General features: G+C 43.1%; 1 protein-coding gene across 4 annotated transcripts in view; it reads left to right on the top strand.

Moving 5' to 3' along the window:
• Window positions 1-23,482, top strand: part of MAP4K4 (mitogen-activated protein kinase kinase kinase kinase 4) — a 238,864-nt gene that overhangs the window by 101,583 nt on the left and 113,799 nt on the right. For all 4 annotated transcript variants that reach the window (XM_073351753.1, XM_073351762.1, XM_073351771.1 and 1 more), the window contains exon 3: window positions 1,745-1,801. In XM_073351753.1, coding sequence (XP_073207854.1) covers window positions 1,745-1,801 — 57 coding nt within the window. The remainder of the gene's footprint in view (window positions 1-1,744; window positions 1,802-23,482) is intronic.

Raw genomic sequence — 23,482 nt, 5'->3', positions numbered from 1 at the left:
TTAACCTCTCCTTCCTAGACCAGCTGAAAGGATGCCATGGGACATAGCAACACACAGGCATTGTAACGTGGCTATTGACTCCCTACAGCACACGTCTGTGCCTGTACTTCCGTGCATCCAGATGCTCTACTTTTGTTCTCATACCCAAACCAGCTCAGTGAAAAAGCGATTGTATTACTAATTTAAGGTGAAAAAAATATTAAAAGAAATGGATGCAGCAAAGGAGCTGCTTGGAACAGACAGTAGCATAAGCACAGTAACGTATTTTAAGAAAGGGGTTGGAATGGTCATTGGGAGAGGAGTGGGTCAGCTCTTCGAAGTTCTAAATGAAAATGGAGACAGAAAATCTTCCTATTACTAGAACTATTTATTTATGGCACCAACAACATATTAGGCACTCTACTGATAGGTAACATCTCTTAGGTGTACATGGCTCAAAAGTGGCTAGTTTTTTGGGGGTGCTTCAACTTTGGGGTACCAAGCTTGGGATGGTTACCAGGTCTGTATTTTCAGAAAGTCACTGAGAAAATAAGGCCTCATTCAGGTGTGTCAAAATTAGTCAAACAAAGCTACTGGTTACTTTTGAAAGTCTTGGCCATGGTTCCTCTCCTGAAAAGTTTACAAATTATGGCGAGGGAATGGTTCTAACAAGAGGCAGTGTGACTGGTCAGTGTAGTCTAGCATGGGAGACTGATGACCTCTGTGATTTGTGTTTTTAACTGTATTTATCTGGAGGGGAATGGGGGTAAGAAGAAAGTCTGAGGTTGGACAAATGACTTGACTTCGTTGGCTGGTTCAGAGAAATGTATGTTAGGGTGGACTTGAGGGAAGTGAAGACAGGTTGGGTTGTGAGGGTGGAGTTCTAGGCATGGGGGTCTACATGGAAGAAGTGGAGAATTTTGGAGAGTGCGGGGGAGGGGCAAGTGTGTGTTATACCGTGGGATGACTAAAGCACATTAGCTACTGCAGTGTAAAAACATAGGCACATCAGGGTTACTGCCAGGAAAACAAGGAGAAGTCAACCCCATGCGAAGATATAGTGCTGACCTCGCTGGACTACCTTGTGGAAAACACTGCAGGAGCCTTTCTCCACTAAAGATTTTACAGTGAGATAATAGTGTGGGTTTTTTTCCTCCCCCCGTAAACTCTTCTCCCCAAACCACCCGTTTTTTAAGCAGTGAAGATAAGGTCTAAGAAAATGTCCTCTTTCAGTGGTGGTCTGACTTGCATGGTTTTACACGGTGTTTCTCAGAGTTCACAGCAAAATATAAATGCAGAATACTGAAGGAATCTCTGCCTTACCTAAGTGTGCTCCGAAGATACCTTTTTAGAATGCACAGTATCTGGAGCAGTTTGCCTTATAAACATGGCTACAATGTCAGTTGCCTAGCTATGGGAGATAGATGTAGATTGTGTGAATTATGCTAAAGAAAATGGAAAGGAATGGTAAATGCAAATGCATTGCTTTTGTGCTTAATTATAATTTGACAATCTTGCTAATTATCCTTTTAATGAGAAGTGATTTATCTCAATGGATTCTGTAAGTATTTTTAAATGAAACTCTTTTGGTTAGCTATCTAAAGTATTTATCTCCTGTCTTCAACATGAAATAATAGGAAAGATAATAGGCAAGCCGGGATGGGGAAAACCCACTGTCTGGAAATCTTGTCTTAAGGGTACTACTCTGTGTGTGTTTAAATGATTAAATGGAATGGCGGTGCTGACTCTTCTTTCTGTTTTTCAGGGTCGGCATGTCAAAACAGGTCAACTGGCAGCCATCAAAGTCATGGACGTTACTGAGGTGAGCAAAGAAAACATTCTTTCGCTTTTTAGAAATAGGAAAAAAAACAACTGAACAATAGGAGTTGGTAAGTGGTTTAACCCTTTTTTTTAATGGCAGTTCTCAGATGAGAGTGATCACTTTCTGTTTGCAGGAGCTGACCTGCTAGACAGTCTGCCCTTCTGTGGCTTTGTGTTCATGAGGGACATTTGCTTGAGTTGCTGCAGGTGGTCCCAAAGTATCTCAGAATCAGGAGCGTCTCCTTTGCAGAAAGTTCTCAAAGAACGATGACGATACTGATTTTTAAATGTGACTTCAACCTTCTGCTTTTATAGAAGAAGAAGGTTATGGGGGACACATGGGGCAGGAACTGGAGGATCATAGTTCCGCTAGTACTTTTGAATACATTTTATACCCTTTTTAGGCTGAAAAGGAAGTGGGTCCAATAAAGCTCCCAGTGGCCTGAAAGCAGAAACATCTGCTAGAATGATGAGCAGATTGCTGGCAGAATTCAGCTGTGTAAAGTAGTAGTTGTAACTGACTCGGGGGATTCACTGTGGAGTTCAGATGGGAAAGAGGGGAAATTAACCCAGCCAAAAAAAATAAAAATGTGTCTATTTTTAAACCTGTACATATATAATAACTTTAGTTTACTCTGTTCAAAAGGAGATTAGTTTTAATTAAAATATTTAAAACAGATCAGAATAAAGAGGATTTTTTCTGTAGATTGCACTTGTGTTGTATTGAATTCTATGTGCAGTTATCACATAGACTTCAGATTTAGAATTGGACAAAATCTTTGTATGTGTTTCGGTAGCATTATACTGGCTGAGCAGCCTCTGAAGAACCCATCATCAAACCAAGCATCCAATTGTCCTCAACCCCATTCATCTCTTATGGTTATTTTTTAAAAAAAATGCATCAAAGCTCATGGTGGGTTGTACACAAAGCAGAGTCTTTAATCAGTGGAACGATTATGTTACAAGTAAATGTACACCTTAGACATATTAATTTGTTAAGAAGATTGCTACTCGTTTTATGTTTTGACATATGCATGCGTGCACACTCCCAACTGGATGTGTTACCTTGGACACAGGATCCCAGGAGGGTGGATTAGAGCCTTATGGCTAAACCATTTAAAAAATGTATAAAGCAGCAGCCAGGGATATGTTAACTGATAGGACTTCAGTTATGTCTCTGGATCTCTGTGTGATTGTATCAGAGTGAGACTGCTGATCTTAAGTTAAGCTGTTATGTCTGCCAAGAGCTAGACATGCTTTCTTCATAAAACGGGCTAATAAAAATCAATTTTCAGCTGTAAGATTGTCTAAGGCTGCCTTTGTGAAGGGGCACGGTTGTATTCACTATAGTCAGCATGTAGGCAAAGTAGGGAATACTAGGGTGCGTTGACTTAGAGCGAGTGCTCTTTAATGGCAGATGATAGTATCAGTGCAGCAAATACTCACAAATCAGGTTATTACAAAATTAAGGGTTCTTCCACAACCTGAATTTGATTATGCTACACATCTTAGATCTCTTTTTATGGCATGCATTAATAACTAGCAGTTTGGGTCGAAAGGTTACATTATACAAGGAAAACAGTAGAAAAAAATTAGTCATGTAGATTGCGACTGAGTTAATGTTAGGGGGAGATGCCTTAGCTATAGAATTTTTTCTTCTTTTGAGTGCTTGATTTTGCAACCTTAATACTGTAGAAACACTGTTTTCACTTAACAGCCCTAGACTGTTGGGGGTGTGGGGGAAGAAGGAAGGGAGGAGAAAATTTTGAGATACTAGCTTGTTGGAGCTTGCAAGTATCACAGGCTTCCCCAATAGACTTTGTAAGTTCTTTGTTCCAATGTAATAGGTTTGTGGAGGTTACAGAGACGCTGTACATTCTTCAGTGTTGGGCTAAGCATCTTCCATTACTGCTCTTTGCTCTGAAGACATTGGGTTTCTCATATTTAGAATCTCATACTACTTCCATAGACTTGTAAATTCCAGAGGTTGCTGAGTTAAAGAACTGTGGGTGCATATGTGAAAATGGGATTTGAATGGAAGCTGTTTTACAAACTTAACTGCAGGGATTGGGATCAGTATGATTGCTGTACTACAGCTCTAGCAGTGTTAGTTTTGCTGGTAAAAGCGTTACTATTGAGCTTGTCGATCTGCTTCAAGACCAGAACTTTTTCAATCTGACTGGTGGCATGGATGGATATAAGTAATGATTTTGTCCATACGCTATAGAGAATAGGAGACCACACAAATTGCCTCCTTTTTAATCACCTTGCTCTAATTAATGCTTTGCTGAAGATTTAAGAAGGTAAAAATGTTCAAGATACCTGACAGCAACACATAGCCAAACTTCAACTTGTAAATAATAAAGGCCCAATCCTGCAAACATTCTCTGCTGCTGTGAGTTAATACCGTGTGGAGTTGCTAAGCTGTGGGATTGGGCCACAAGGTTTTGACAAACCAATTGTCAGTAACTTTCAATTTAAAGTGAACATAGCTTTTTGATCAGAAATAGAAAGAAAGAGTCATATAATGCTCGCTAAAGTAAATGGAAATTGTGCAGCTCAAACCTTACACAGAGCTGTAAAAATGTTGTTCTTGGTTCAATGCTTATGTTGCTGTGCCTTGTTTAGATTTAATTTTGAAAAAGGAAAACATTGTGGGCTGAAAATCCCATGTCAGATTAGACGCTGAAATTTCTTTTTGAGACTAGTTAGTCATGTTATTGAAACATAAGCACTGTTTTATACAGAGATGCCTGGCTTTTAAAACAAACAAACAAAACTTGCAACTTATTTTTTTTTTTTAAAATCAGGTTTATAGCTCACACTTTCACTTTTTACTGTTGGAGCAGCAGTGGATATAGGATGAGAGAGCTCTTACTGGTGCATAGAACATTTCAATAGGAAATAAAAATACAAAACAAGCTTAATCCGTGTTTATGAACTAAAATATACTCTGCAGCTGGAGGGAATTAACTGCTTTAAAAGGTAAAGATGTATGAACTGTTAGCATATGCATATTTTAAAAATTATTTTCAGGACTGTATCATATTTTATCTATCTCTTGTGTATCGCAGGCTATGTGTATATGTGTGGGAAAATAACTTTTCAAAAAAGTCCTCACAGTCAGTCTTTGATCATTCCATCGCAGATTCTATGTTCCTTACCGGACACATGTTTTAGAAATGACTGTACTTGGACAGATGGTACCTCATGCTGGTCACCCCCTTAACTGCACTTACAGGCCATGGCATCACATTGTCATGTGTTTTTGACCTGTAGGATATTACTGTAGTGTATTCATATAGCGTATCAAATTAAGCATGACTGGTATTAATATCAAATATGATTTAATTATGATTAAAGTTTGATGGTCATTGTTTGATTTGAATCCAGTCATTTTCGTATAAAGCAAGAACCTTTTAAACTTAGCAAAATGTACCTTGCAAACCTCCTTGTATCTGAATTGTTTGTTAGTTGTATCTGTTGTATCCATTTTTGATAGCTGTTTAACTCTTTCAGGGACTTTCTGTATTGATCTCTCCAGGAATAAATCTTATTCTTGAGTAGGAGACACTTTCTTTTATGCTTCCTTTTATGGTTTTGAGTGAAACATACAATCACTGTACCAAATTACTTCTCCTGTGTCTGTCTGTCTGTCTGTCATATACCTGACATTGCTCCTCCTTCCCCCGGCCCCCCCATTTTTGGGTCCCTGCTGGACTTGACTTGTGAAAGTTTTTCACATGCCTTTTTAACAGCAGCAACTCTGAGATCACGTGTCCAGCGTTCCCTGACTTGTTACTGTATAGACTACAGTACTGAACTCCTCACTTAAAATCGTCCCAGTTAGCATTGTTTTGTTACTAGGTTGGCGATCTATTAGAGAACGTACTTGTTTAAAGTCACGCAATGTTCCATTATAAGATTGTTTGGTTTGCCCTGCTCCACCCGCCCAGCACTCCTGCTGGGGCACTCCTGCCCGGCGTTCCACATAGGGAGCAGGCAAGCCCCCGACCCCGCTCCCTGGCAGGAGCACTGGGCAGGCGGACTGGGAAGACCCCGCTCCCCGGCAGGAGCGCTGGGCGGATGGAGCGGGACAAGCCCTCACACCCTGACCTAGGTATGCCCCTGCCTCAACCAAGCTTCACAATCATCATTGCTGAGTACAGTATTAATTTGTTTACAGTTATTTAAAACTTATATTGTATATGTATATAGTGTCTTTTGTCTGGTGAAAAAAATTTCCCTGGAACCTAACCCCCTCTATTTACATAAATTCTTATGAACAAATTGGATTTGCTTAACATTGTTTCACTTAAAGTAGCATTTTTCAGGAACATAACTACAACATTAAGCGAGGAGTTACTGTATAAAACTATGTAAGTAAATGACTGGATAAAATACCCTGCTGATTTGTAAAGGAAAAGTTGGATTATTTTTATTGCCCCCTTTTTTTTCCCCCTTCCCCATGTCCAACACAAAAATGTAAGCAGCCAATGGCAGAAACGCTTGTCAAATCTCTTGCATTTAGATAGTGAAAATACAGAACTGGGTTAGGAAATCTAGGTTCTCCCACCAACTTTGCCACTGCCTTTGTGTACTACTGTAGACAAGCTGCTTATCCTCTTTTTGTGGTCTACATACACAATTTAACAATGGCAGACTATAAAATCATAGGCCTCGAAGGGACCTTGAGAGGTCATCTAGTCCAGTCCCCTGCACTCATGGCAGGACTAAGTATTATCTAGACCATTCCTGACAGGTGTTTGTCTAATCTGCTCTTAAAAATCTCCAATGATGGAGATTCCACAACCTCCCTAGACAATTTATTCCAGTGCTTAACCACCCTGACAGTTAGGAAGTTTTTCCTAATGTCCAGTCTAAACCTCCCTTGCTGCAATTTAAGCCCATTGCTTCTTGTCCTAGCCTCAGAGGTTAAGAATTTTTCCCCCCTCCCTTCTCCTTGTAACAATCTTTTACATACTTGAAAACTGTTATCATGTTCCCCCTCAGTCTTCTTTTTTCCAGACTAAACAAACCCAGTTTTTTCAATCTTCCCTCATAGGTCATGTTTTCTAGGCCTTTAATAATTTTTGTTGCTCTTCTTTGGACTTTCTGCAGTTTGTCCACATCCTTCCTGAAATGTGGCGCCCAGAACTGGACACAATACTCAAGTTGAGGCCTAATCAGAGCAGAGTAGAGCAGAAGAATTACTTCTGTGTTTGCTTACAACACTCCTGCTAATCCATCCCAGAATGATGTTTGTGTTTTTTGCAACAGCGTTACATTGTTTCAGAGTAGCAGCCGTGTTAGTCTGTATTCGCAAAAAGAAAAGGAGTACTTGTGGCACCTTAGAGACTAACCAATTTATTTGTTATTTATTTATTTACATTGTTGACTCATATTTAGCTTGTGGTCCACTATGACCCCCAGATCCCTTTCTGCGGCACTCCTTCCTAGGCAGTCATTTCCCATTTTGTATGTGTGCAACTGATTGTTCCTACCTAAATGGAGTACTTTGCATTTGTCCTTATTGAATTTCATCCTATTTACTTCAGATCGTTTCTCCAGTTTGTCCAGATCATTTTGAATTTTAATCCTATCCTCCAAAGCACTTGCAACCCCTCCCAGCTTGACATTGTCTGCAAACTTTATAAGTATACTCTCTCTGCCATTATCTAAGTCATTGATGAAGAAATTGAATAGTACTGGACCCAGAACTGATCCCTGCGGAGCCCCACTCATTAACATCCTTCCAGCATGACTATGAACCAGTGATAATTACTGTCTGGGGACGGTTTTCCAACCAGTTATGCATCCACCTTATAGTAGCTCCATCTGGGCTGTATTTCCCATCTGGGCTGTTTATTTATGAGATGGTCATGCAAGACAGTATCGAAAGCTTTACTAAAGTCAAGATATGCCATGTCTACCGCTTCCCCCATCCACAAAGCTTGTTACCCTGTTGAAGAAAGCTATCAGGTTGGTTTGGCACAATTTGTTCTTTACAAATCCATGCTGACTGTTACTTTTCACTTTATTACCTTCTAGGTGTTTGCAAATTGATTGCTTGATTACTTGCTCCATTGTGTGTCTGGGTACTGAAGTGAAGCTCATTCGTCTGTAATTCCCCAGATTGTCCTTATTTCTCTTTTTATAGATTGGCACTGTATTTGCTCTTTTCCAGTCTTCTGGAATCTCTCCCTGTCGTCCATGACTTTTCAAAGATAATTGCTAATGGCTGAGGTATCGCCTCAGCCAGCTCCTTGAGTATTGTAGGATGCATTTCATCAGGCCGTGGTGACTTGAAGACATCTAATTTGTCTAAGTAATTTTAACTTGTTCTTTCTGTATTTTAGCCTTTTCTGATCCTTTCTCATTTTCACTGGTATTCACTATGTTAGACATCCAAACACCACCAACCTTCCTGGTGAAAACCGAAACAAGTTATTAAGCACCTCTGCCATTTCCACATTTTCTGTTATCCCCCCCCCCCCCCCGGCAATTGAGTAATGGGCCTATCCTGTTCTTGGTCTTCCTTTTGCTTCTAACGTAGTTGTAGAATGGTTGTTAGCTGTTGTGCTAGCTGAACGTGGTTTAACTGTGAGGGTAGACAAGGCCATACCAGGTTCACCACAGTTTCAGCTGATTTTATCAAAGCTAGCTGATGACATTGATCACAGTTAGTCCTTGAGGTCTGGCAACATGTGCAATTCTGTGGGCAAGTTAATAAAGGGAAAGGGCAGGGCAAACACTTAGCCCTGAGAAAGTTAAATTGTGGCCCTTGACTGATAGTAGTGTGATTCTCAAGTTAATGCTCAGAACGTGATATCCAATTAATTTTTTAAAATGTTACAGATTGCTAGAAATGGAAGGAGTGCTTCAAGTTGATTTGTCATCATCGGCAAAAAAAGAAGCGGTTCAGTGGTATTAATCACATATGGGAGGAATTTCAAAAAGGAAATTGGGTTGTTAAAAGGTCACCAGTTCCCTTCTGTGCACTTGGCTTAGATGAAGCCCTAGAGCATGAAAACAGAGCGGTGAAAGCCTTTGGGGGAATTGGTGGGGGATAACACAGCATCCAAATGCTCTTTCCTGACATACCCAGAGCTTCATCATGATTCGAACAAAACATTAAACATGGGTGGGATGACTTCCCCAAAAACAACCAGCCACCATCTAGACTCGTTAGCTGCTGTCCAAGAAGGAGCAATTTTAAAGCTACTGGATGAGCTTGCTTGCACTGGCAACCCATTTGTGAGTGGCAGACTGGAGCTCATTAATAATCATGATGAAAGTACTCTTCAGTCATGAGATCGCTAAAGATGTCAGTTGAATAGATATTTTGGGTCATGACTTGTATGAAGCCTTCAAAACTCAAAGAATTATCCAAGGCTCCATTGATCTGAAGAACAGACTAAAGCTGTGCTCGAATGCAAAGAAGAAAGTCAGAGTGAAGGTGGCAGGAACTATTGAAGAGCTAAACGTAGAGGGGTCATTGTTTGCTCATCTCCTGGTTGTGTCCAGATGACGGCAAGATGTTGATCTGTGTGAGACTTTGGGAAATTACGAGTTCTCCATGGTATCACAATTGACGTTTGAGTGTGACGGAACAATGCATATGTGCATGGCAAAAAGCAAACTAACACACATCTCATATGGTCTTCCTAAGCCAGCACCTACTGACCATGTGACTAAGTACCTTATGCCAACAGAGGCCTTTCAGCATACCAGTCATTAAAGATCTTGTCAAGCTCTCAACAAACCAAAAACTGTTAACACCTGCCGAGATTTGGCTGAATACTTTATTGTGAGGCTACAGCGAAAATACTAGACGTATGACAAAATCCACCTCATGTTTGACTCGTATGCGGAGGAATCAATTAAAAAATATTGCTAGAAAGACTATGTTGTTGCACCTGTCCAACAGAAAAACCACTGACTCCACGAATATCTCCAGTGCCACAATAAAGAAGCTGCTGACTCGGACTCGCACAAAGGATGAGTTTAACTGCACACCTTGCAGGAAAAATGCTCCAGCATGCAAAGAATTTCATAGTCACATAGCATAATGAAGCAACCGCCTTGCACTGTTCAGCAGAGGCTGCCACTAAAATTGTTTCATGCCATCAGTGCCGCGCAGAGAAGTACCACTAAATCACATTTCTGCACAACAAACAGATGCTCTCGTGCACTCTGTGAGATGCTACCCAAGACTTCCTGTTACAGGGTGGACTAGGTCTGGAGTCCCTCTGCTGGAGGCCTCGTGGCTCTGCTTCACCCTGCCCCAGAAAAGAGTAGAGAAGTCCTCCAGTCAGCTTAGAGAGGCTACAGGGGAGCAGCCACGCAGAGGGGCTGTTGGAGCAATGAATCAGGGTTCAGAAGAGCCATATAAAAGGAAGAAGCAGAGCAGTCAGTTGCTCCCTGGAGCTTGAAGGAGGAGGAATGGGTGCCTGTCTGGCTGGAAGAGCAACAGGACCATAGACAGGTCAGTGCAGGCAGGCTGCCCTGCAGGCTGAGCCCAGGGGTCCGAGCCCAGAACCTAGCCAGACAGGGCGAGGGTACCATGATGAGCCCTGCTGGTCTGGTTGAAGACTGAGCCCATGTGAGTGTTGCTGAAAAGACACCAACCAAGGGTGTCAAGATGGCCCCTGTTGGGCTGTTAAAGAAGGCAGTGCCTCCGGGGGAAGCCGTAGTGCTATGGCCCCATACCATGGCCGTGAGAAAAAACTAGAGACTGTGTACCCTGGAAGGGGGGACAGCATGTGTGACTCGGTCAGAGGGCTGAGCCACTGAAGAAACCATTGGCTGGGGAGGTGAGTGCCATCCCTGTTTCAAACGGAAAAAACAGCAGGCTCACACCTGACCAAAAGGGGGCACTTGTGAGAGGTGGGTGCCACCCCATTCCAAGATTCTGTTTTTGTGCTTGCTTTTGGGAAACGGAATTGCTGTGTATCCCTCAGGTATTTTCCTACCACTCGGACCACTGACAGCCGCTGCACTGCTACGCTTTCATGTCTTTTCAGGATGTCATGCTACTGGAAGGTTGGCTGGAAAGAACATTTGATTCAGCCTCTGAAGACACTCTCCTCACTCTGAAGGTCCTTGGGATGGCCAAGAGAGTCACTGATAAGTTCATAAATACGTGGGGAGGAGTTCATATGCTCAGTTTACCATTTGAAGACCAGCATTACCACACTTGCCGAACTACATCGGTGAATGTTTTCCCAGAAACAGACAAATGGAGAAGAATTGCCCCTGATGAGGGGTGAATTTATACCTGCTACTAAGAGGACAAATTATTAAGCAGTGGAATAGCTCTGGGATCGTTGAGCACATCTAAAAGTACCCTCTTGGGTCTTGGAGGATGGATTATGACACCAGTTTTGGGTGAAATAATATGTGCTTCCAAATCAGTCTTTCAGCTAATCACAGAATCATAGAAGTGTAAGACTGGAAGGGACCTCAGTAGGTCATCTAATCCAGTCCCCTTCACTCAAGGCATGAGTACTTAACAACTAGGCCATTCCTGGCAGTTGTTTGTCTAAGTTGTTCTTAAAAACCTTCAATGGCGGAGATTCCACAACCTCCCTACGCAGTTTGTTCCAGTGCTTAACCACCCTGACAGTTAGGAAGTTTTTCCTAATGTCCAACCTAAACCTCCCTTGCTGCAATTTAAGCCCATTGCTTCTTGTTCTAACCTCAGAGGTTAACGGGAACAATTTTTCACTCTCCTATTTGTAACAACCTTTTATGAACTTGAAAACTATTATGTCCTCCCCATCCCCCCAGTCTTCTCTTCTCCAGACGAAACAAATCCATTTTTTTCAATTTTTCCTCATAGGTCACGTTTTCTAGACCTCGAATAATTTTTGTTGCTCTGCTCTGGATGTTCTCCAATCTGTCCACATCTGTCCTGAAGTGTAGTGGCCAGAAATGGACACACTATTCCTGCTGAGGCCTTATCAGTGTGGAATAGAGTGGAAGTGTCTTGCTTACAACACTCCTGCTAATATTTCCCAGAATAGTGTTTGTGGGGTGTTTTTTTGTTTTGTTTTGTTTTTTGTTGTTTTGTTTTATTGCAACAGTATTTGCTTGTGATCCATGATAACCTCCAGATCCCTTTCTGCAGTACTCCTTCCTAGGCAGTCATTTCCTATTTTGTATGTGTGCGACTGAGTGTTCCTTCCTAAGTGGAATCCTTTGTATTTGTCCTTAGTGAATTTCATTGATCTCCAGTTTGTCCAGATCATTTTGAATTTTAATCCTATCCTCCAAAGCACTTGCAATCCCTCTCAGCTTGGTATCACCCTCAAACTTTATAAGAGTACTCTCTATGCCATTATCCAAATATTTTATGAATCAAACTGAACCCAGGACTGATCCCTTTGGGACCCCACTCAATATGGTCTTCCAACTTGACTGTGAACCATGGATAACTACTCTCTGGGAATGGTTTTCCAACCAGTTATGTACTCACCTTATAGTAGCTCCATCTGGGCTGTATTTGCCTAGTTTGTTTACAAGAAGGTCATGCAAGACAGTATCAAAAACCTTACTAAAATTGATATCAATCACATTTACCACTTCTCCCCTATACACAAGGCTTGTTACCCTATTGAAGAAAGCTATTAGGTTGGTTTGACATGATTTGTTCTTGACAAATCCATGCTGACTGTTACTTATCACCTTATTATTTTCTAGGTGTTTTCAAATTGATTGCTTGATTACTTGTTCCATTGTGTGTCTGGGTACTGAAGTTAAGCTGATTCGTCTGTAATTCCCTGGGTTGGCCTTATTCCGCTTTTTATAGATTGCTAAATTTGCCCTTTTCCAGTCCTCTAAAATCTCTCCCCGTCTTCCAGGAGTTTTTGAAGATAATTGCTAATGCTCATGGCCAAAGGCTAGACGCTCACCACCCTGCAAATTTTTTGCCAGCAGTATGGAGATATGTGAGTGTGGCATGGACGAGGATTAGTTTGAGAACATGTCTTGCAATGGCGCCCTAGATGGAGATGACATGATGATTCTGAATAAATGTTTTCAGTCCTACTTCTCAAACCTACTTTCTTAAAGTTACCAAAGATCAATGTCTTTTTTTAGGTAAGCAGTGAATCCCTGTGTTAAAGTATAATTTTAAAAAGTTGGGTTTTTTTAAGCATTTTCTTGAAAATATATATATATATACATACACACACACACACTTGTTTTAGGTTTGTTCTAGGTTTGTCATATTTAGTACCATTGTGTTTATGGGAGAGGGCTTTCGAGTGATACTCAACTTGTCCCATTTCCAATGACATTGTATTATCAAACTTTTCCACTAACCAGAGGACCTGGAGCTGGGAGCCGGGGGGCAGCGCCCTTGCCATGCCACGCCATAGAGGGTGACACCATTGAAATTATGATTCTGTAGATTTCTACGATTCAAATAACTTCTTCCCTACTTTTCTATCACTAACTTGCCCATGAAATGAGATTTTAATACATTGTGCTGCCAGATTGTATGTGCTTTACAGGTAAATTTGCTTTTAGCCTTAATTCAGCTCTCACAGTTGCTGACAACCATACTGACATGTTCCTACTTCCTAATGTGGATCTGGTCTGAGTTTGCCCATCTGTAATGCTTATGTATCCAGGTGTTTGTTGCAGTCGTATCTGATTGCTGACCTCCGAAGGATGAGAGGCTTGCTTGTTTGTAGAAGGTTGTACAATTCTTGGATGGGCAACTTCAGCTTGAAGAATTATGACATGGAGGAGGATAGGGAGAGCACTCAGTCTGCATCCTTTCCAAACCACACTCTCCTGAAGTCCACACATACCTCTCTTCTAGTCTAATTTGTTCCAAAGTTACTTTCAGTTTGAGTCCAAAGAAATTTCTGGAAACTCCTCTTAAGTTGTGAGAAAGTTTAGAAAGCGGGGCAGTATGGTCCATCCAGCCTTAAAGTATCATTTTGGAGAAGGGATTACAAAAAGTAACATGGCTCTGCTGCCAATTGGACAACTCTGAAAAGAGTATTTGTATAATTAATTGTTACCATTAGCCAATTCAGATCTAACACCGCTTCTTCACCAGTCCTGAGCAATATAACTCCCCCTCCCCCCCCATCACTGCTCACCATGGCAATTGATCTCTTTGCAGTTGTGTCAGAGGCTCAGCCAATTAACAGAGCAATGCTTGCACAATCTGCATGTGACTGACATCTATATGGGGCTATTCTTTGCTGGAGCCCTGAACATCCCTGTACCAACTTACTGGATCCCCCTGGTTAGCTCTGCTCCACAAATTGTGCGTGATACTTCTGTTCAAACAAGGGCATCCATTGTCACAAAGAGACTTCTCTGCATATTAGATCGTTCAGTGAAGCTCACAACGCTGAAGTTATATCACAATCCTTTTGTGGCAGATGGATGTTCATCTGTCATTTCATAGTTGATACACAGTAGAATTAAGTTAATTCAAGACAGATTTTTCCCTCAACAGTGAAAAGAACCCAACTAGTGGAAACAATGATTTTATTCCTCAACAAAGAGAACCAATTTAACAACTGAATCTAGTCAGTTATTTGAATCTTGGACATATTCCAAATAACTCTCCCATTGCAACACTGGAGCCAGTTGCTAAAGAGGACATGTGTTCAGTATCTGTTCAGAGTTCTGGGATGGATAGCAAGGCTGTCATGCTAAAGAAGTCTGAACTGGGGAGCGAGAAGACTAGTCAGCAGCTGGAAAGGTGTCCATAGCAATGGGGGAGTCTAAGTGAAAATGAGGAGAGGGTGCCATTGGTGGAATCAGCTGCTGGGCGTTGGGGAGCTTAGGGAGCCGTGCTTAATTTATAATGAAAGAAGTGCTGCCTCAAGCAATTTATTTTACATTCATAACTGAGCGGGCAAGTGGCCCACAGGTGCCGGCGCTATGAACTGCCACTCCTAAAGGGGCTGGGGCTCAGCCCTGGCACAAATTAAGCACCGTCAGGGTGACTGAAGAAGAATCATGTGGGAAGCTGTGGACAATGCAAAGCACAACTAAGGAGAAGGCAGGGCCGTCTCTAGGCACCAGCAAAACAAGCCGGGGCTCGGGGCCGCACATTTCTAGGGGCGGCGTTCTGGTGCCAGTCCTGCCGCCCCTAGAAATGTGCCCCCGCCGCCCCAGCTTTCCTCCGTCCGCTCCCCTGAGCGCGCCGCCGCCGCTCCGCTTCCCACCCCCCCAACCCCCCGGCTTGTTGTTTCGCGCAGCAAGCCTGGGAGGGAAGGAGGGAGGGAGGAGAAGCCAAGTGGCGGCGCGCTCGGGGGAGGCTGTGGTGGTGGAGTGGAGGTGAGCTGGGACGGGGAGCGGTTCCTCTACCCCGCACCCCGTTACTTCCTGCGCGCCCCCACCCCCACCCCCGCTCACCTCTGCTCCACCCTGCCTCTTCCTCGCCTGAGAGGGAGGGGGGAGAAGCGGAGTGACAGCAGGCAGAGCGGAGGTGAGCTAGGGTGGGGGGTTGCGGGAGCCGCAGGAAGCAATAGGGGGAGGGAAATGCAGCAGGCCCGGGGGAGGAAGCGGGGAGAAGGGAATTGTCCAGTAAGAAGGTACTGGGCTGTCAGGGTTCCAGCAGAGAGCAGCTTCACAAAGATGTCAGCTAACATGGCAGAAGGGGGAACAGTAGAGAAAAATGTTTGAAAACATCTGACCTATAAAGGAGGATTTTTTAAACTTATACCTGCTTGTTCCTCTTTTGTGCAAAAGCTTTAATCTTTCCAAAAGACTGATTACACACACTGTCTCATGTGAGACTCTACTAAAAATAATTGATTTTGTTTTTTAAACGTTCCTTATCAGAGAACCTAATTGTTTCAAGGCTGGAGGAAACAAAGGTTATCGGACTTTCATAAAGATCCTTGATAGCAACAAGAAAAGGAGTACTTGTGGCACCTTAGAGACTAACCAATTTATTTGAGCATGCTCGGGGGTCGCATAGCAACATTACTTTCATATTCTGTGCGTTTGCGTGCGTGCGTGCGTTAAAGGATTTTTGACCAGGAAGTATCAATATGGCTCATTTGGTAACACTCCCATTTCCGGGCTCAAGGCCTGCCTCAGGAATTGGCTCTTACCCAATGCTGACAGTATATTGCAGTATTAGGGAGGAGAGCTGTGGTGTCTATACCCCTGCCACACACCTTAATTATGCCAGTTATAATCTCTAAGGCTTTGGTCCCATCTGCCAGAGCAGCCTTGTTGAGAGACCCAGTTTCCATTTGGGTGTCCCATAAAATACTATAACGTGGTTTGTGTTATACCTGTGTCGCTGGGGCCAAATTGGGTTTATAACCCTGTAGAGGCAACTGTGCTGCAAACCTGAGTGCAACATAATTCCCTTCATATGGACACTGTTTAATTATTTCTTCCTAGGCATAACTGAGCCGTGTTATAGCATGTTGCGGAGCACCAGATAAGAAGTGGGTACCCCATTGTGGCAGTAACTGTGCTATTGCTGGAAGCTTTGTGTGAGTTGTTGTTCGGTGTGAATGGTTTTTATCTTGTGGACAAGTTTAGGATCTACCTTGTCTGCACTGACCCTTTTCTTAAAATAGCCGTCTGTTGCCCTAGCACCAGTGCAGCTATGTTGTCATCAACAGCAATGTAGTGCCAGCAGCATAGACCAGCTACTGCTGCTCTTACACTGGTTTAGACCTATTATGACCAGGATAAGTGATACAGGACCCCGAACATGCCAACACACTTATGCTTGAGTTTCAGCTTGTGAGTAGTTCTGAAACATAGTCCCCGATAAAGTTAAGTGTGTGTAAATTTCTGCAGGATCTCGGCTTTAGTACCTGGTTACACCTACAGTGGGAAAATTCAAACTCTTCATTGGTGGATGCTGCAGTTTAGAAAGGAGTTAGCTTTCACAGTCAGGCCATCTAACTCTGCTTAAGGGCTGTGCTTACACTAACGTTATTTTGAGAAATCTCCAGCCATTGTTCTAATGATGGTGCATCTCTACCAGGAGAAGCAGTAATGCGAGGTTTGGTACTATTGTGTTGTCAAATTCAGAGTTCTGTCTCCTGAGCTAGTAGAAAAAATGTCAAACTTTGAAATTTTGTTGACTAAAACCAGAAAGTTCTTGTGTGAATATTTGTGCTAAATTCTCTCCCCTGCCCTCCCTCCCTCCCTCCCTCCTTCCTTTTTTTTTTTTTTAAACGGGCTGTACTGTCTACTCTACATTGCAGCTTCTCCATGGGTGGTGAATTAGATATCTCATTTTCCTAGAGTAGTCAAGACAAGGTGGCCATAAAATGCTACATGTGTTTTCTTGCCAGAATAAAAACCTGTTATAACTAGGTTAGAGAACCAGATTGAATTCTGGTAGGCACCTAGGCTATAACACAGTTTTATAACATGTTTATTTTGTCCATGCGGGCAAGAATAAGTAGTAAACTAATTATTGAAGCCCAAACTCTTTAAATGTGGTTATTTTTGTGTAGATGGGGCCTTAGTCTTGGGGTGTGGAATGAGGGTTCAGGATTGGGAATTCATTTGCTCATATTAATGTGAAATCTAGTCAGTCTTAAACTTTTTTTTGTGTATTAATTGTAGTTCTTGAACTACACCTGCCCCAGAGTCCCTCCAGCCAAAGGTTTATGATTTTTATAATTACATTCCTTATTTCTGAAAAATTCCCTTTTGCTGAGTGAAAGATCTACACAGTGAAAACTGGCTAACTGTAGAGGGGAAACAGTGAAACTTGCTGTATCCAAAGTACTGCTAAATGCACAAAGTAAGCAAACTTGGGGGAGGAGGGGAAATCGAAGAATAATCATTAGCCCCTTTGTTACAGTAATCTTAAATTTTCCTTGTTACAGTAGTTTAAAAATATTCAGATGGATTTTTTGTTTTGTTTAAGTTGATGTCTCTTTAAATGGGACACATTCACCATACATCATGATTACCGTATATCACATAGCATTTCATTGTGGAATCAGTCTCCATTCTCTCATCCTTTCCTTTTCAGTTGTTTCTCCCCCTTCTCCATATAAGTAATATAAGAATGGCTATACCAATGATTGAACTAGCTCAGTATCTGGTCTTCTGTCCCAGTAGCATTCTTTTGATCAAAGATGTTTTCCAGCAATGTCGTTAAAACAAGAGGAAGTAGATAATTTAAAAAAGAAACAAGCCTAGTGTCTTTCTTTTATGTGGAGAAGCTGTAGCTGTGGGAACCCATCCAGAGTGGAACAAAGAAACAACTTTCAGGCATTTAAAAACCTCCTGTTGGCACTTTCCTTAGGTTATGGGCCTACAAAAATTGTAGTGTACATTTCAGATTATCTGGTGTGATCTGTTTTTTTAAAGGCGTGTGTGCAGCTGTATGTATATAAATGTAAAATGGCATTTTAATTGTTAATGAGAGAGAAGTATCTAGGATGACTCCCTTGATGGCGTTCCTTTACAAAACAGAACATATGAGAGGTTGCATAGGAAAGTCGCTGCCTAAACTGCAGTCTTAAAACCAAACCCTAGATGTAGATTTTATGACCGGAAGTGCCAATATGCAAGAATAAGGTAATTTTCCATGGGCCAAGCTAACTTGTCACCAAGTTAACACTCCCTTCTGTACCTCAAAGGAAAATGTTCTCCCTTGGTTTTGCCCAATTCCTCAGAATCCAAAAGAAGCAGCATATGATGCATGCAAGGTGTGAGAAGAGCTGTGAAGATGCTGTGCAAATTTATCTTAGTGCAAATGATCCGTTCAGGAAACACTCTCTTGTTTCTTTTCACCTGAATAGCCTGGGCCTGAAAGTGTCCAAATCCTCCATAGCTAGGTGCTTTAAATGTGTCACTGACACACATTCAGCTGTATCTAAGATCTTCCCATGTAGTAGTCTCCTGGGGAGAAGAAAGGTCATCAGCCACCACAGAAGAATCTGCAAAGATCATCAATACCGTCTTTATAAAAGCACTACAGGCTTAATCTCCAGTTCTCAGCACTGGCTTTCTTCAGCAGGAAGTTGCTCCAAGCGGCAATCCCCAAAATAGATCATTAGTGCTATGGTTAGGGAAGAGGTACCGTCATCTTTTGGTCATGTTTATCTATCATTCATGACTCATTTTGTGGCCGTACGTGGGGCCCCATGGACTGGTCTAAACTATTTCTGGTATTTGCAGGAAAAGAGGGGCACCACGGATGTCCGTGTGTCTCATGAAGAGGTCAGTCTCAGAAATGAAATGGTCAGGCAACAAAACTTCCATTTGCCAGAAGGATATATGAGGTGTTTCTGCACCTTTTCACCGCTACATGGATATTTTCCACTGCAGCCAGTTTTCCCCCCCCTCTGAATTGAATTCCAATGGCTGTTTCATGTGTTACTAGTAACTGAGTGGAAATCCCAGTATAAATTCAACAGCCCATATAACTTAAATTAACTGTAACTAGCTTGTCAAAGCATCTTGGATGCAAGTACAGGAGCGGGCAATGAGAACACACACACATGATCCCTGAAAATCTGTCACTTAATTGGAGTTTTTTTAGCAACCAGAAATTTAGCTGGAAAAACATACCACAAGTAAAAGGGAAATCCCTGTGCATGAAGTCTCCACTCCCTTATCCACTAGCCTTGTCCCCATGAATGCTACTGCAGCAGGGCCGGGGCTGCACTTACTGGCGGCGGAAAGTGCTGCGACCCGGCCCCAGCTGCGTAGCGCCGTTGGTGAGTGCTGGGGGGTGGTTCCCCCCTGCCTCCCAAGCCAGGCCCCCGCTCCACCTTGCGTGGAGGCCTGCGGCCCACTCCTCCCCGCCTCCGGTGGAGGCCCCCGCCGCGCAGGGAGGCTGTGTAGGGCCCCAGAATAGCTGGTGACGGCCCTGGCAATAGTGATGCTAAAATGTGATTTAGGAGTGTTTAACTGAGAGTTGCATATTTCACCTCATAGCTTTTTCGCTGTCATTTTTCTTTGTTCTTACTGGGCAACTGACCCACTTCTAAACTAATGAGATGCATTTTGTTTATTTTTTGATTGGCAAATTTCCCTTGCTCCCACCTCCCCTGCTGTAAAAATTTAGCTACTGCACTTTGAAACAATTATTGTATTTAATTAAAAAGATTTTACAAAGCCCTAGTTGAACTATAAAATTATATGGAGTTGCGTGGACTGATTTATAGACAAGTGAGAGTTGTGGGTAAAGCATCACGAAATAGGTCTCCATTTAACCCAAGGCACTGAGGGAATAGCCTGTTTCCATGCCAGAATATAGCTCCTGCTCCCCAGTTCTGGTTAAAATCTGGGGGTGAATTTGAGTAGATAGCCTAAATAGTTGAGAGAGAACTCTTTTTCTAAATCTACATTGCTAATCCTTCATTTGCAATACAAATTAGTGGAGTGTTGTCATTGGCAGTGCTATGGCAAAAGGGACAATCAGCATTTAAATCCTAAACCCATTTTCTCTCCTGTACAAACACAACAAAGCAAACAAATTAATCAAGGGATTTCTCCTGCGCACTGGGAAGGGAGGAAGAGGAATTGCACTTGCTTTTTTCTATGTTTAAATATGTGGGATATATAGTGTTGTTGTAGCCTTTGTGTTGGTTCCAGGATATTAGAGAGACAAGGTGAGTGAGGTAATATCTTTTTCTGGACCAACTTCAGTTGGTGAGAGAGACAAGCTTTTTAGTTGTGTTTCTCACCAAGAGAAACTGGTTCACTGAAAGATATTACCTGACCCACCATGTCTCTTTAAATAGTTGGGAGGCACTTTGCTGTTAAAATGATGGGGGCCATATCAGTACCTAGAGAGTTTCCCCATGCCTTCCACCCTGCAAGGACCTGATTTTGGAACATCTTTCACTAGGCTCTGAAGAAGCTTTGGCTGTGACTCCTTTTGGAGCTAGTCCATGGTAGCATCTCCATTCATTTGGAGAGGTTGCTAGAGGGCTATTCCCTCCCTGGTAGGTGCTAAGCAGGGCGGCTCTGCAGGGCTCAAACATATTATAGACTTGGGAACAAAGAACCCGATAAGGCTCTTGAGCTGGGATTCCCCCACCCACTCTCTCTGCACCTTCTAGCTCTAGGCCATTTGCCTGGCTCAGAAATTACTTTTCTTTTCACATTGGCCCCATTGCCATGGCATTTATTGTGATACCAAAGTCAAGATCAAGACTCTGCTGCACAAAAAAATAGGAGGCAAAGAGGCAGCTGGGTATATGGCTTCAAAATTAAAGCAAAACTTGCCAAGAAAAGTACAGTGGGAAAAGTGTGCAATGCAAACTGACTTTATGAATTGGGCACCTGAAGGAGGCTGGCTTAGAAAGGCCACATTTATGTACTGTGACCCGTATTTACAGACTATGAACCTTGCTGATCTAGGAAATATTTTTCTGGCATGTAATAGTGCTTTCACTGGTGACAGGTGGTGAACCTCAAATGGGTTGGTTCAGATGGTCACTGGAAGTAGGTATGTTTGTGCAAAGCATTGACTGGCTCAGAATATGTTCTAGATGAAAACGTAGTTGTCCAAACTCTGCCCTCATTTACACCTCTGTAATTCCACTGAACCGAGTTAATTCACTGGGTATTGCCTCCTTTTTGGAGATTTTCATCAGGTTTATGATAGGCTTAAATTGACTTAATGATGTGATGTAAAGCAGAGGTTCCTAAACTTCCTTTTGCCGAGGCTCCCCCACCCTCCTCCTTTCAGAGGCTCATGATTCATGTATGACACCCCCCGACCCCCATGGGGACTGCAGGAAAGGAGTGTCCTGTGCTTCTGATGGCAGAGGGAAGAGAACCTGGTACCCACAGGGGTTGGGGGTGTGTGCTCGCCATGTGGCAGTCAAGGAAGCCTTCCGTTCCCTAAAGTGATCAGGTGGTCTTGGCGGGACCTGGGTCAGGAGAGGAGCGGAAAGCTGCACCCCGTGCCGGACACCCCCATGCCAGACACAACCCCTTCTTTACCCCAGCCTTTCAGTGTGGCTCCGTCTGCTCCCCCTGTGCAGTCAGGCTCTGTCTGGCAGGAGAATCAGATGGGGTAGTGCTGATGGGCTATGGTCAGGAGAGGGCTCTGTTTGCCAGTCAGCACTCACAGGATGCAGCCTTAGCCTCCCCGCTCGCAGAGTCCCTGCCAGCATCCCAAGCAGAGGAGGGTGACAGTTAGTAGCTGTGTCACTGGGAGAGTGAGATGGGCAGAGAACCGGTCCTGGCAGCTGATCCGGCCCGCACACAGCCCGGTCTGCTTCCCCTGCTGCACAGAGCCCCCTCCTGACTCCAGCCTTTCAGTGCGGCCACATCAGGTCTCCCTCCTACTGTTTGGGAACCTCTGCTTTAAAGCCCTAATTTCCTTGGCAGCAGCTGTAAAAAGGTTCAGAGATTTGAATGCTGGAGCACGGTTTGTTGGTCAGGGTGGAGAACAGCGCCCACTTGGATGTGATTCTATGCGCTGTGTTTAATGACTGCTGCTTTCTGATTAAAAGTGCGTTCAGCCACACAATAGGTAAAATTCCATTTTGAGCAAACAGGCTGTTGAAGCAGAAGGGTTTAAAGTAGGTGGATTTGGGCAAAGGTATTGCAGGCTTGCACAGAAAGGCCTCCCTATCTAACATACTCGCAATAGTGTCCCTCCAGGATTTAGTTGTTCTGGAGGTGAGACTGAGAGTAGCTGTTATGTCTGGTAGGAGTGGAGAAGTTATTTCAAAGCCGAATGAAGAGACCACTTATATCAGCCTTTTATATAGCAAAGAAGAGTGGTGTCAGTGTAGTGGTGAGAATTCCAAAAACTGCAGCTCTAGTCAGGGGCGGCTCTACCAATTTTGCCGCCCCAAGCAGTCGCCGCTGAATTGCCGCTGCCGCAGTAGCGGTGGAGCTGCTGCCGAATTGCCCGGAAGAGCGGTGGAGCTGCCATGGGACATGGACTGCTGCCCCATTCTGAACGCTGCCCCAAGCACCTGCTTGGAAAGCTGGTGCCTGGAGCCGGCTCTGGCTCTAGTCAATGGCAAATGAAGATTGTGCCTAGTGGTAAGGATGAAGATAGACTGGACTTGGCAGTATCAGGGCCAGTAGCATTCGTGTTCTGCTTAACTCACTGTGTGGTTTCCACAGTTGTCTTGAAGTATATTATTTTGCTGGTAAGGCTTTAGATAAGAGCCACTCATGGTGGATTGATGACTGTCAGACTCAGTGCCAAATCGAGGATCATTCATAACACGATTTGGTGCTTTTTCCCCTGGGGATAACTTGCTAGCTAGCGTCACTTATGTGATGACCGCCATCTTGGCTGACACCAAGAGAACTGGGGACATCAGGAGATAAAAGCATGAGTGAAAGATCCAGGCTCTGTTTTTGGGAGCTATAAAAAACCCATATCCTCTGTTGACCAAGTACAGAAGGAGGGACCTGTAACACTTATCGACCGATAGGTTACACTATTTCCAGCTTTTACTGTTGTTGGCAGTTTTCTCAGCTACTTTCTTGGTGGAGAATTTAGTTTCATGTTTTTTATTGCTTTGCCTTGTAGTTGTCTTTATACTGGGAATGTAAAATAGGGTGAGGTTTTTCTTCCAGAAATGAGGCATGCAAAGAGTACCTGGTAGGCAGTGACTGATTGTTTTTTGAATGCTCCCATATTTTCCTCTAGGAAAAAAACCTACATCATATAGTTCACCAGTGCACATATGTCTAACAGGCATGCATGCTCCTGCTGCTGTGGTCG

Source organism: Lepidochelys kempii, chromosome 1 (assembly GCF_965140265.1).
Source record: "Lepidochelys kempii isolate rLepKem1 chromosome 1, rLepKem1.hap2, whole genome shotgun sequence".
Lineage (NCBI taxonomy): Eukaryota > Metazoa > Chordata > Testudines > Cheloniidae > Lepidochelys > Lepidochelys kempii.
Note: the sequence above shows the minus strand (reverse complement) of the source record. Positions and strands in the feature narration are given on the sequence as shown.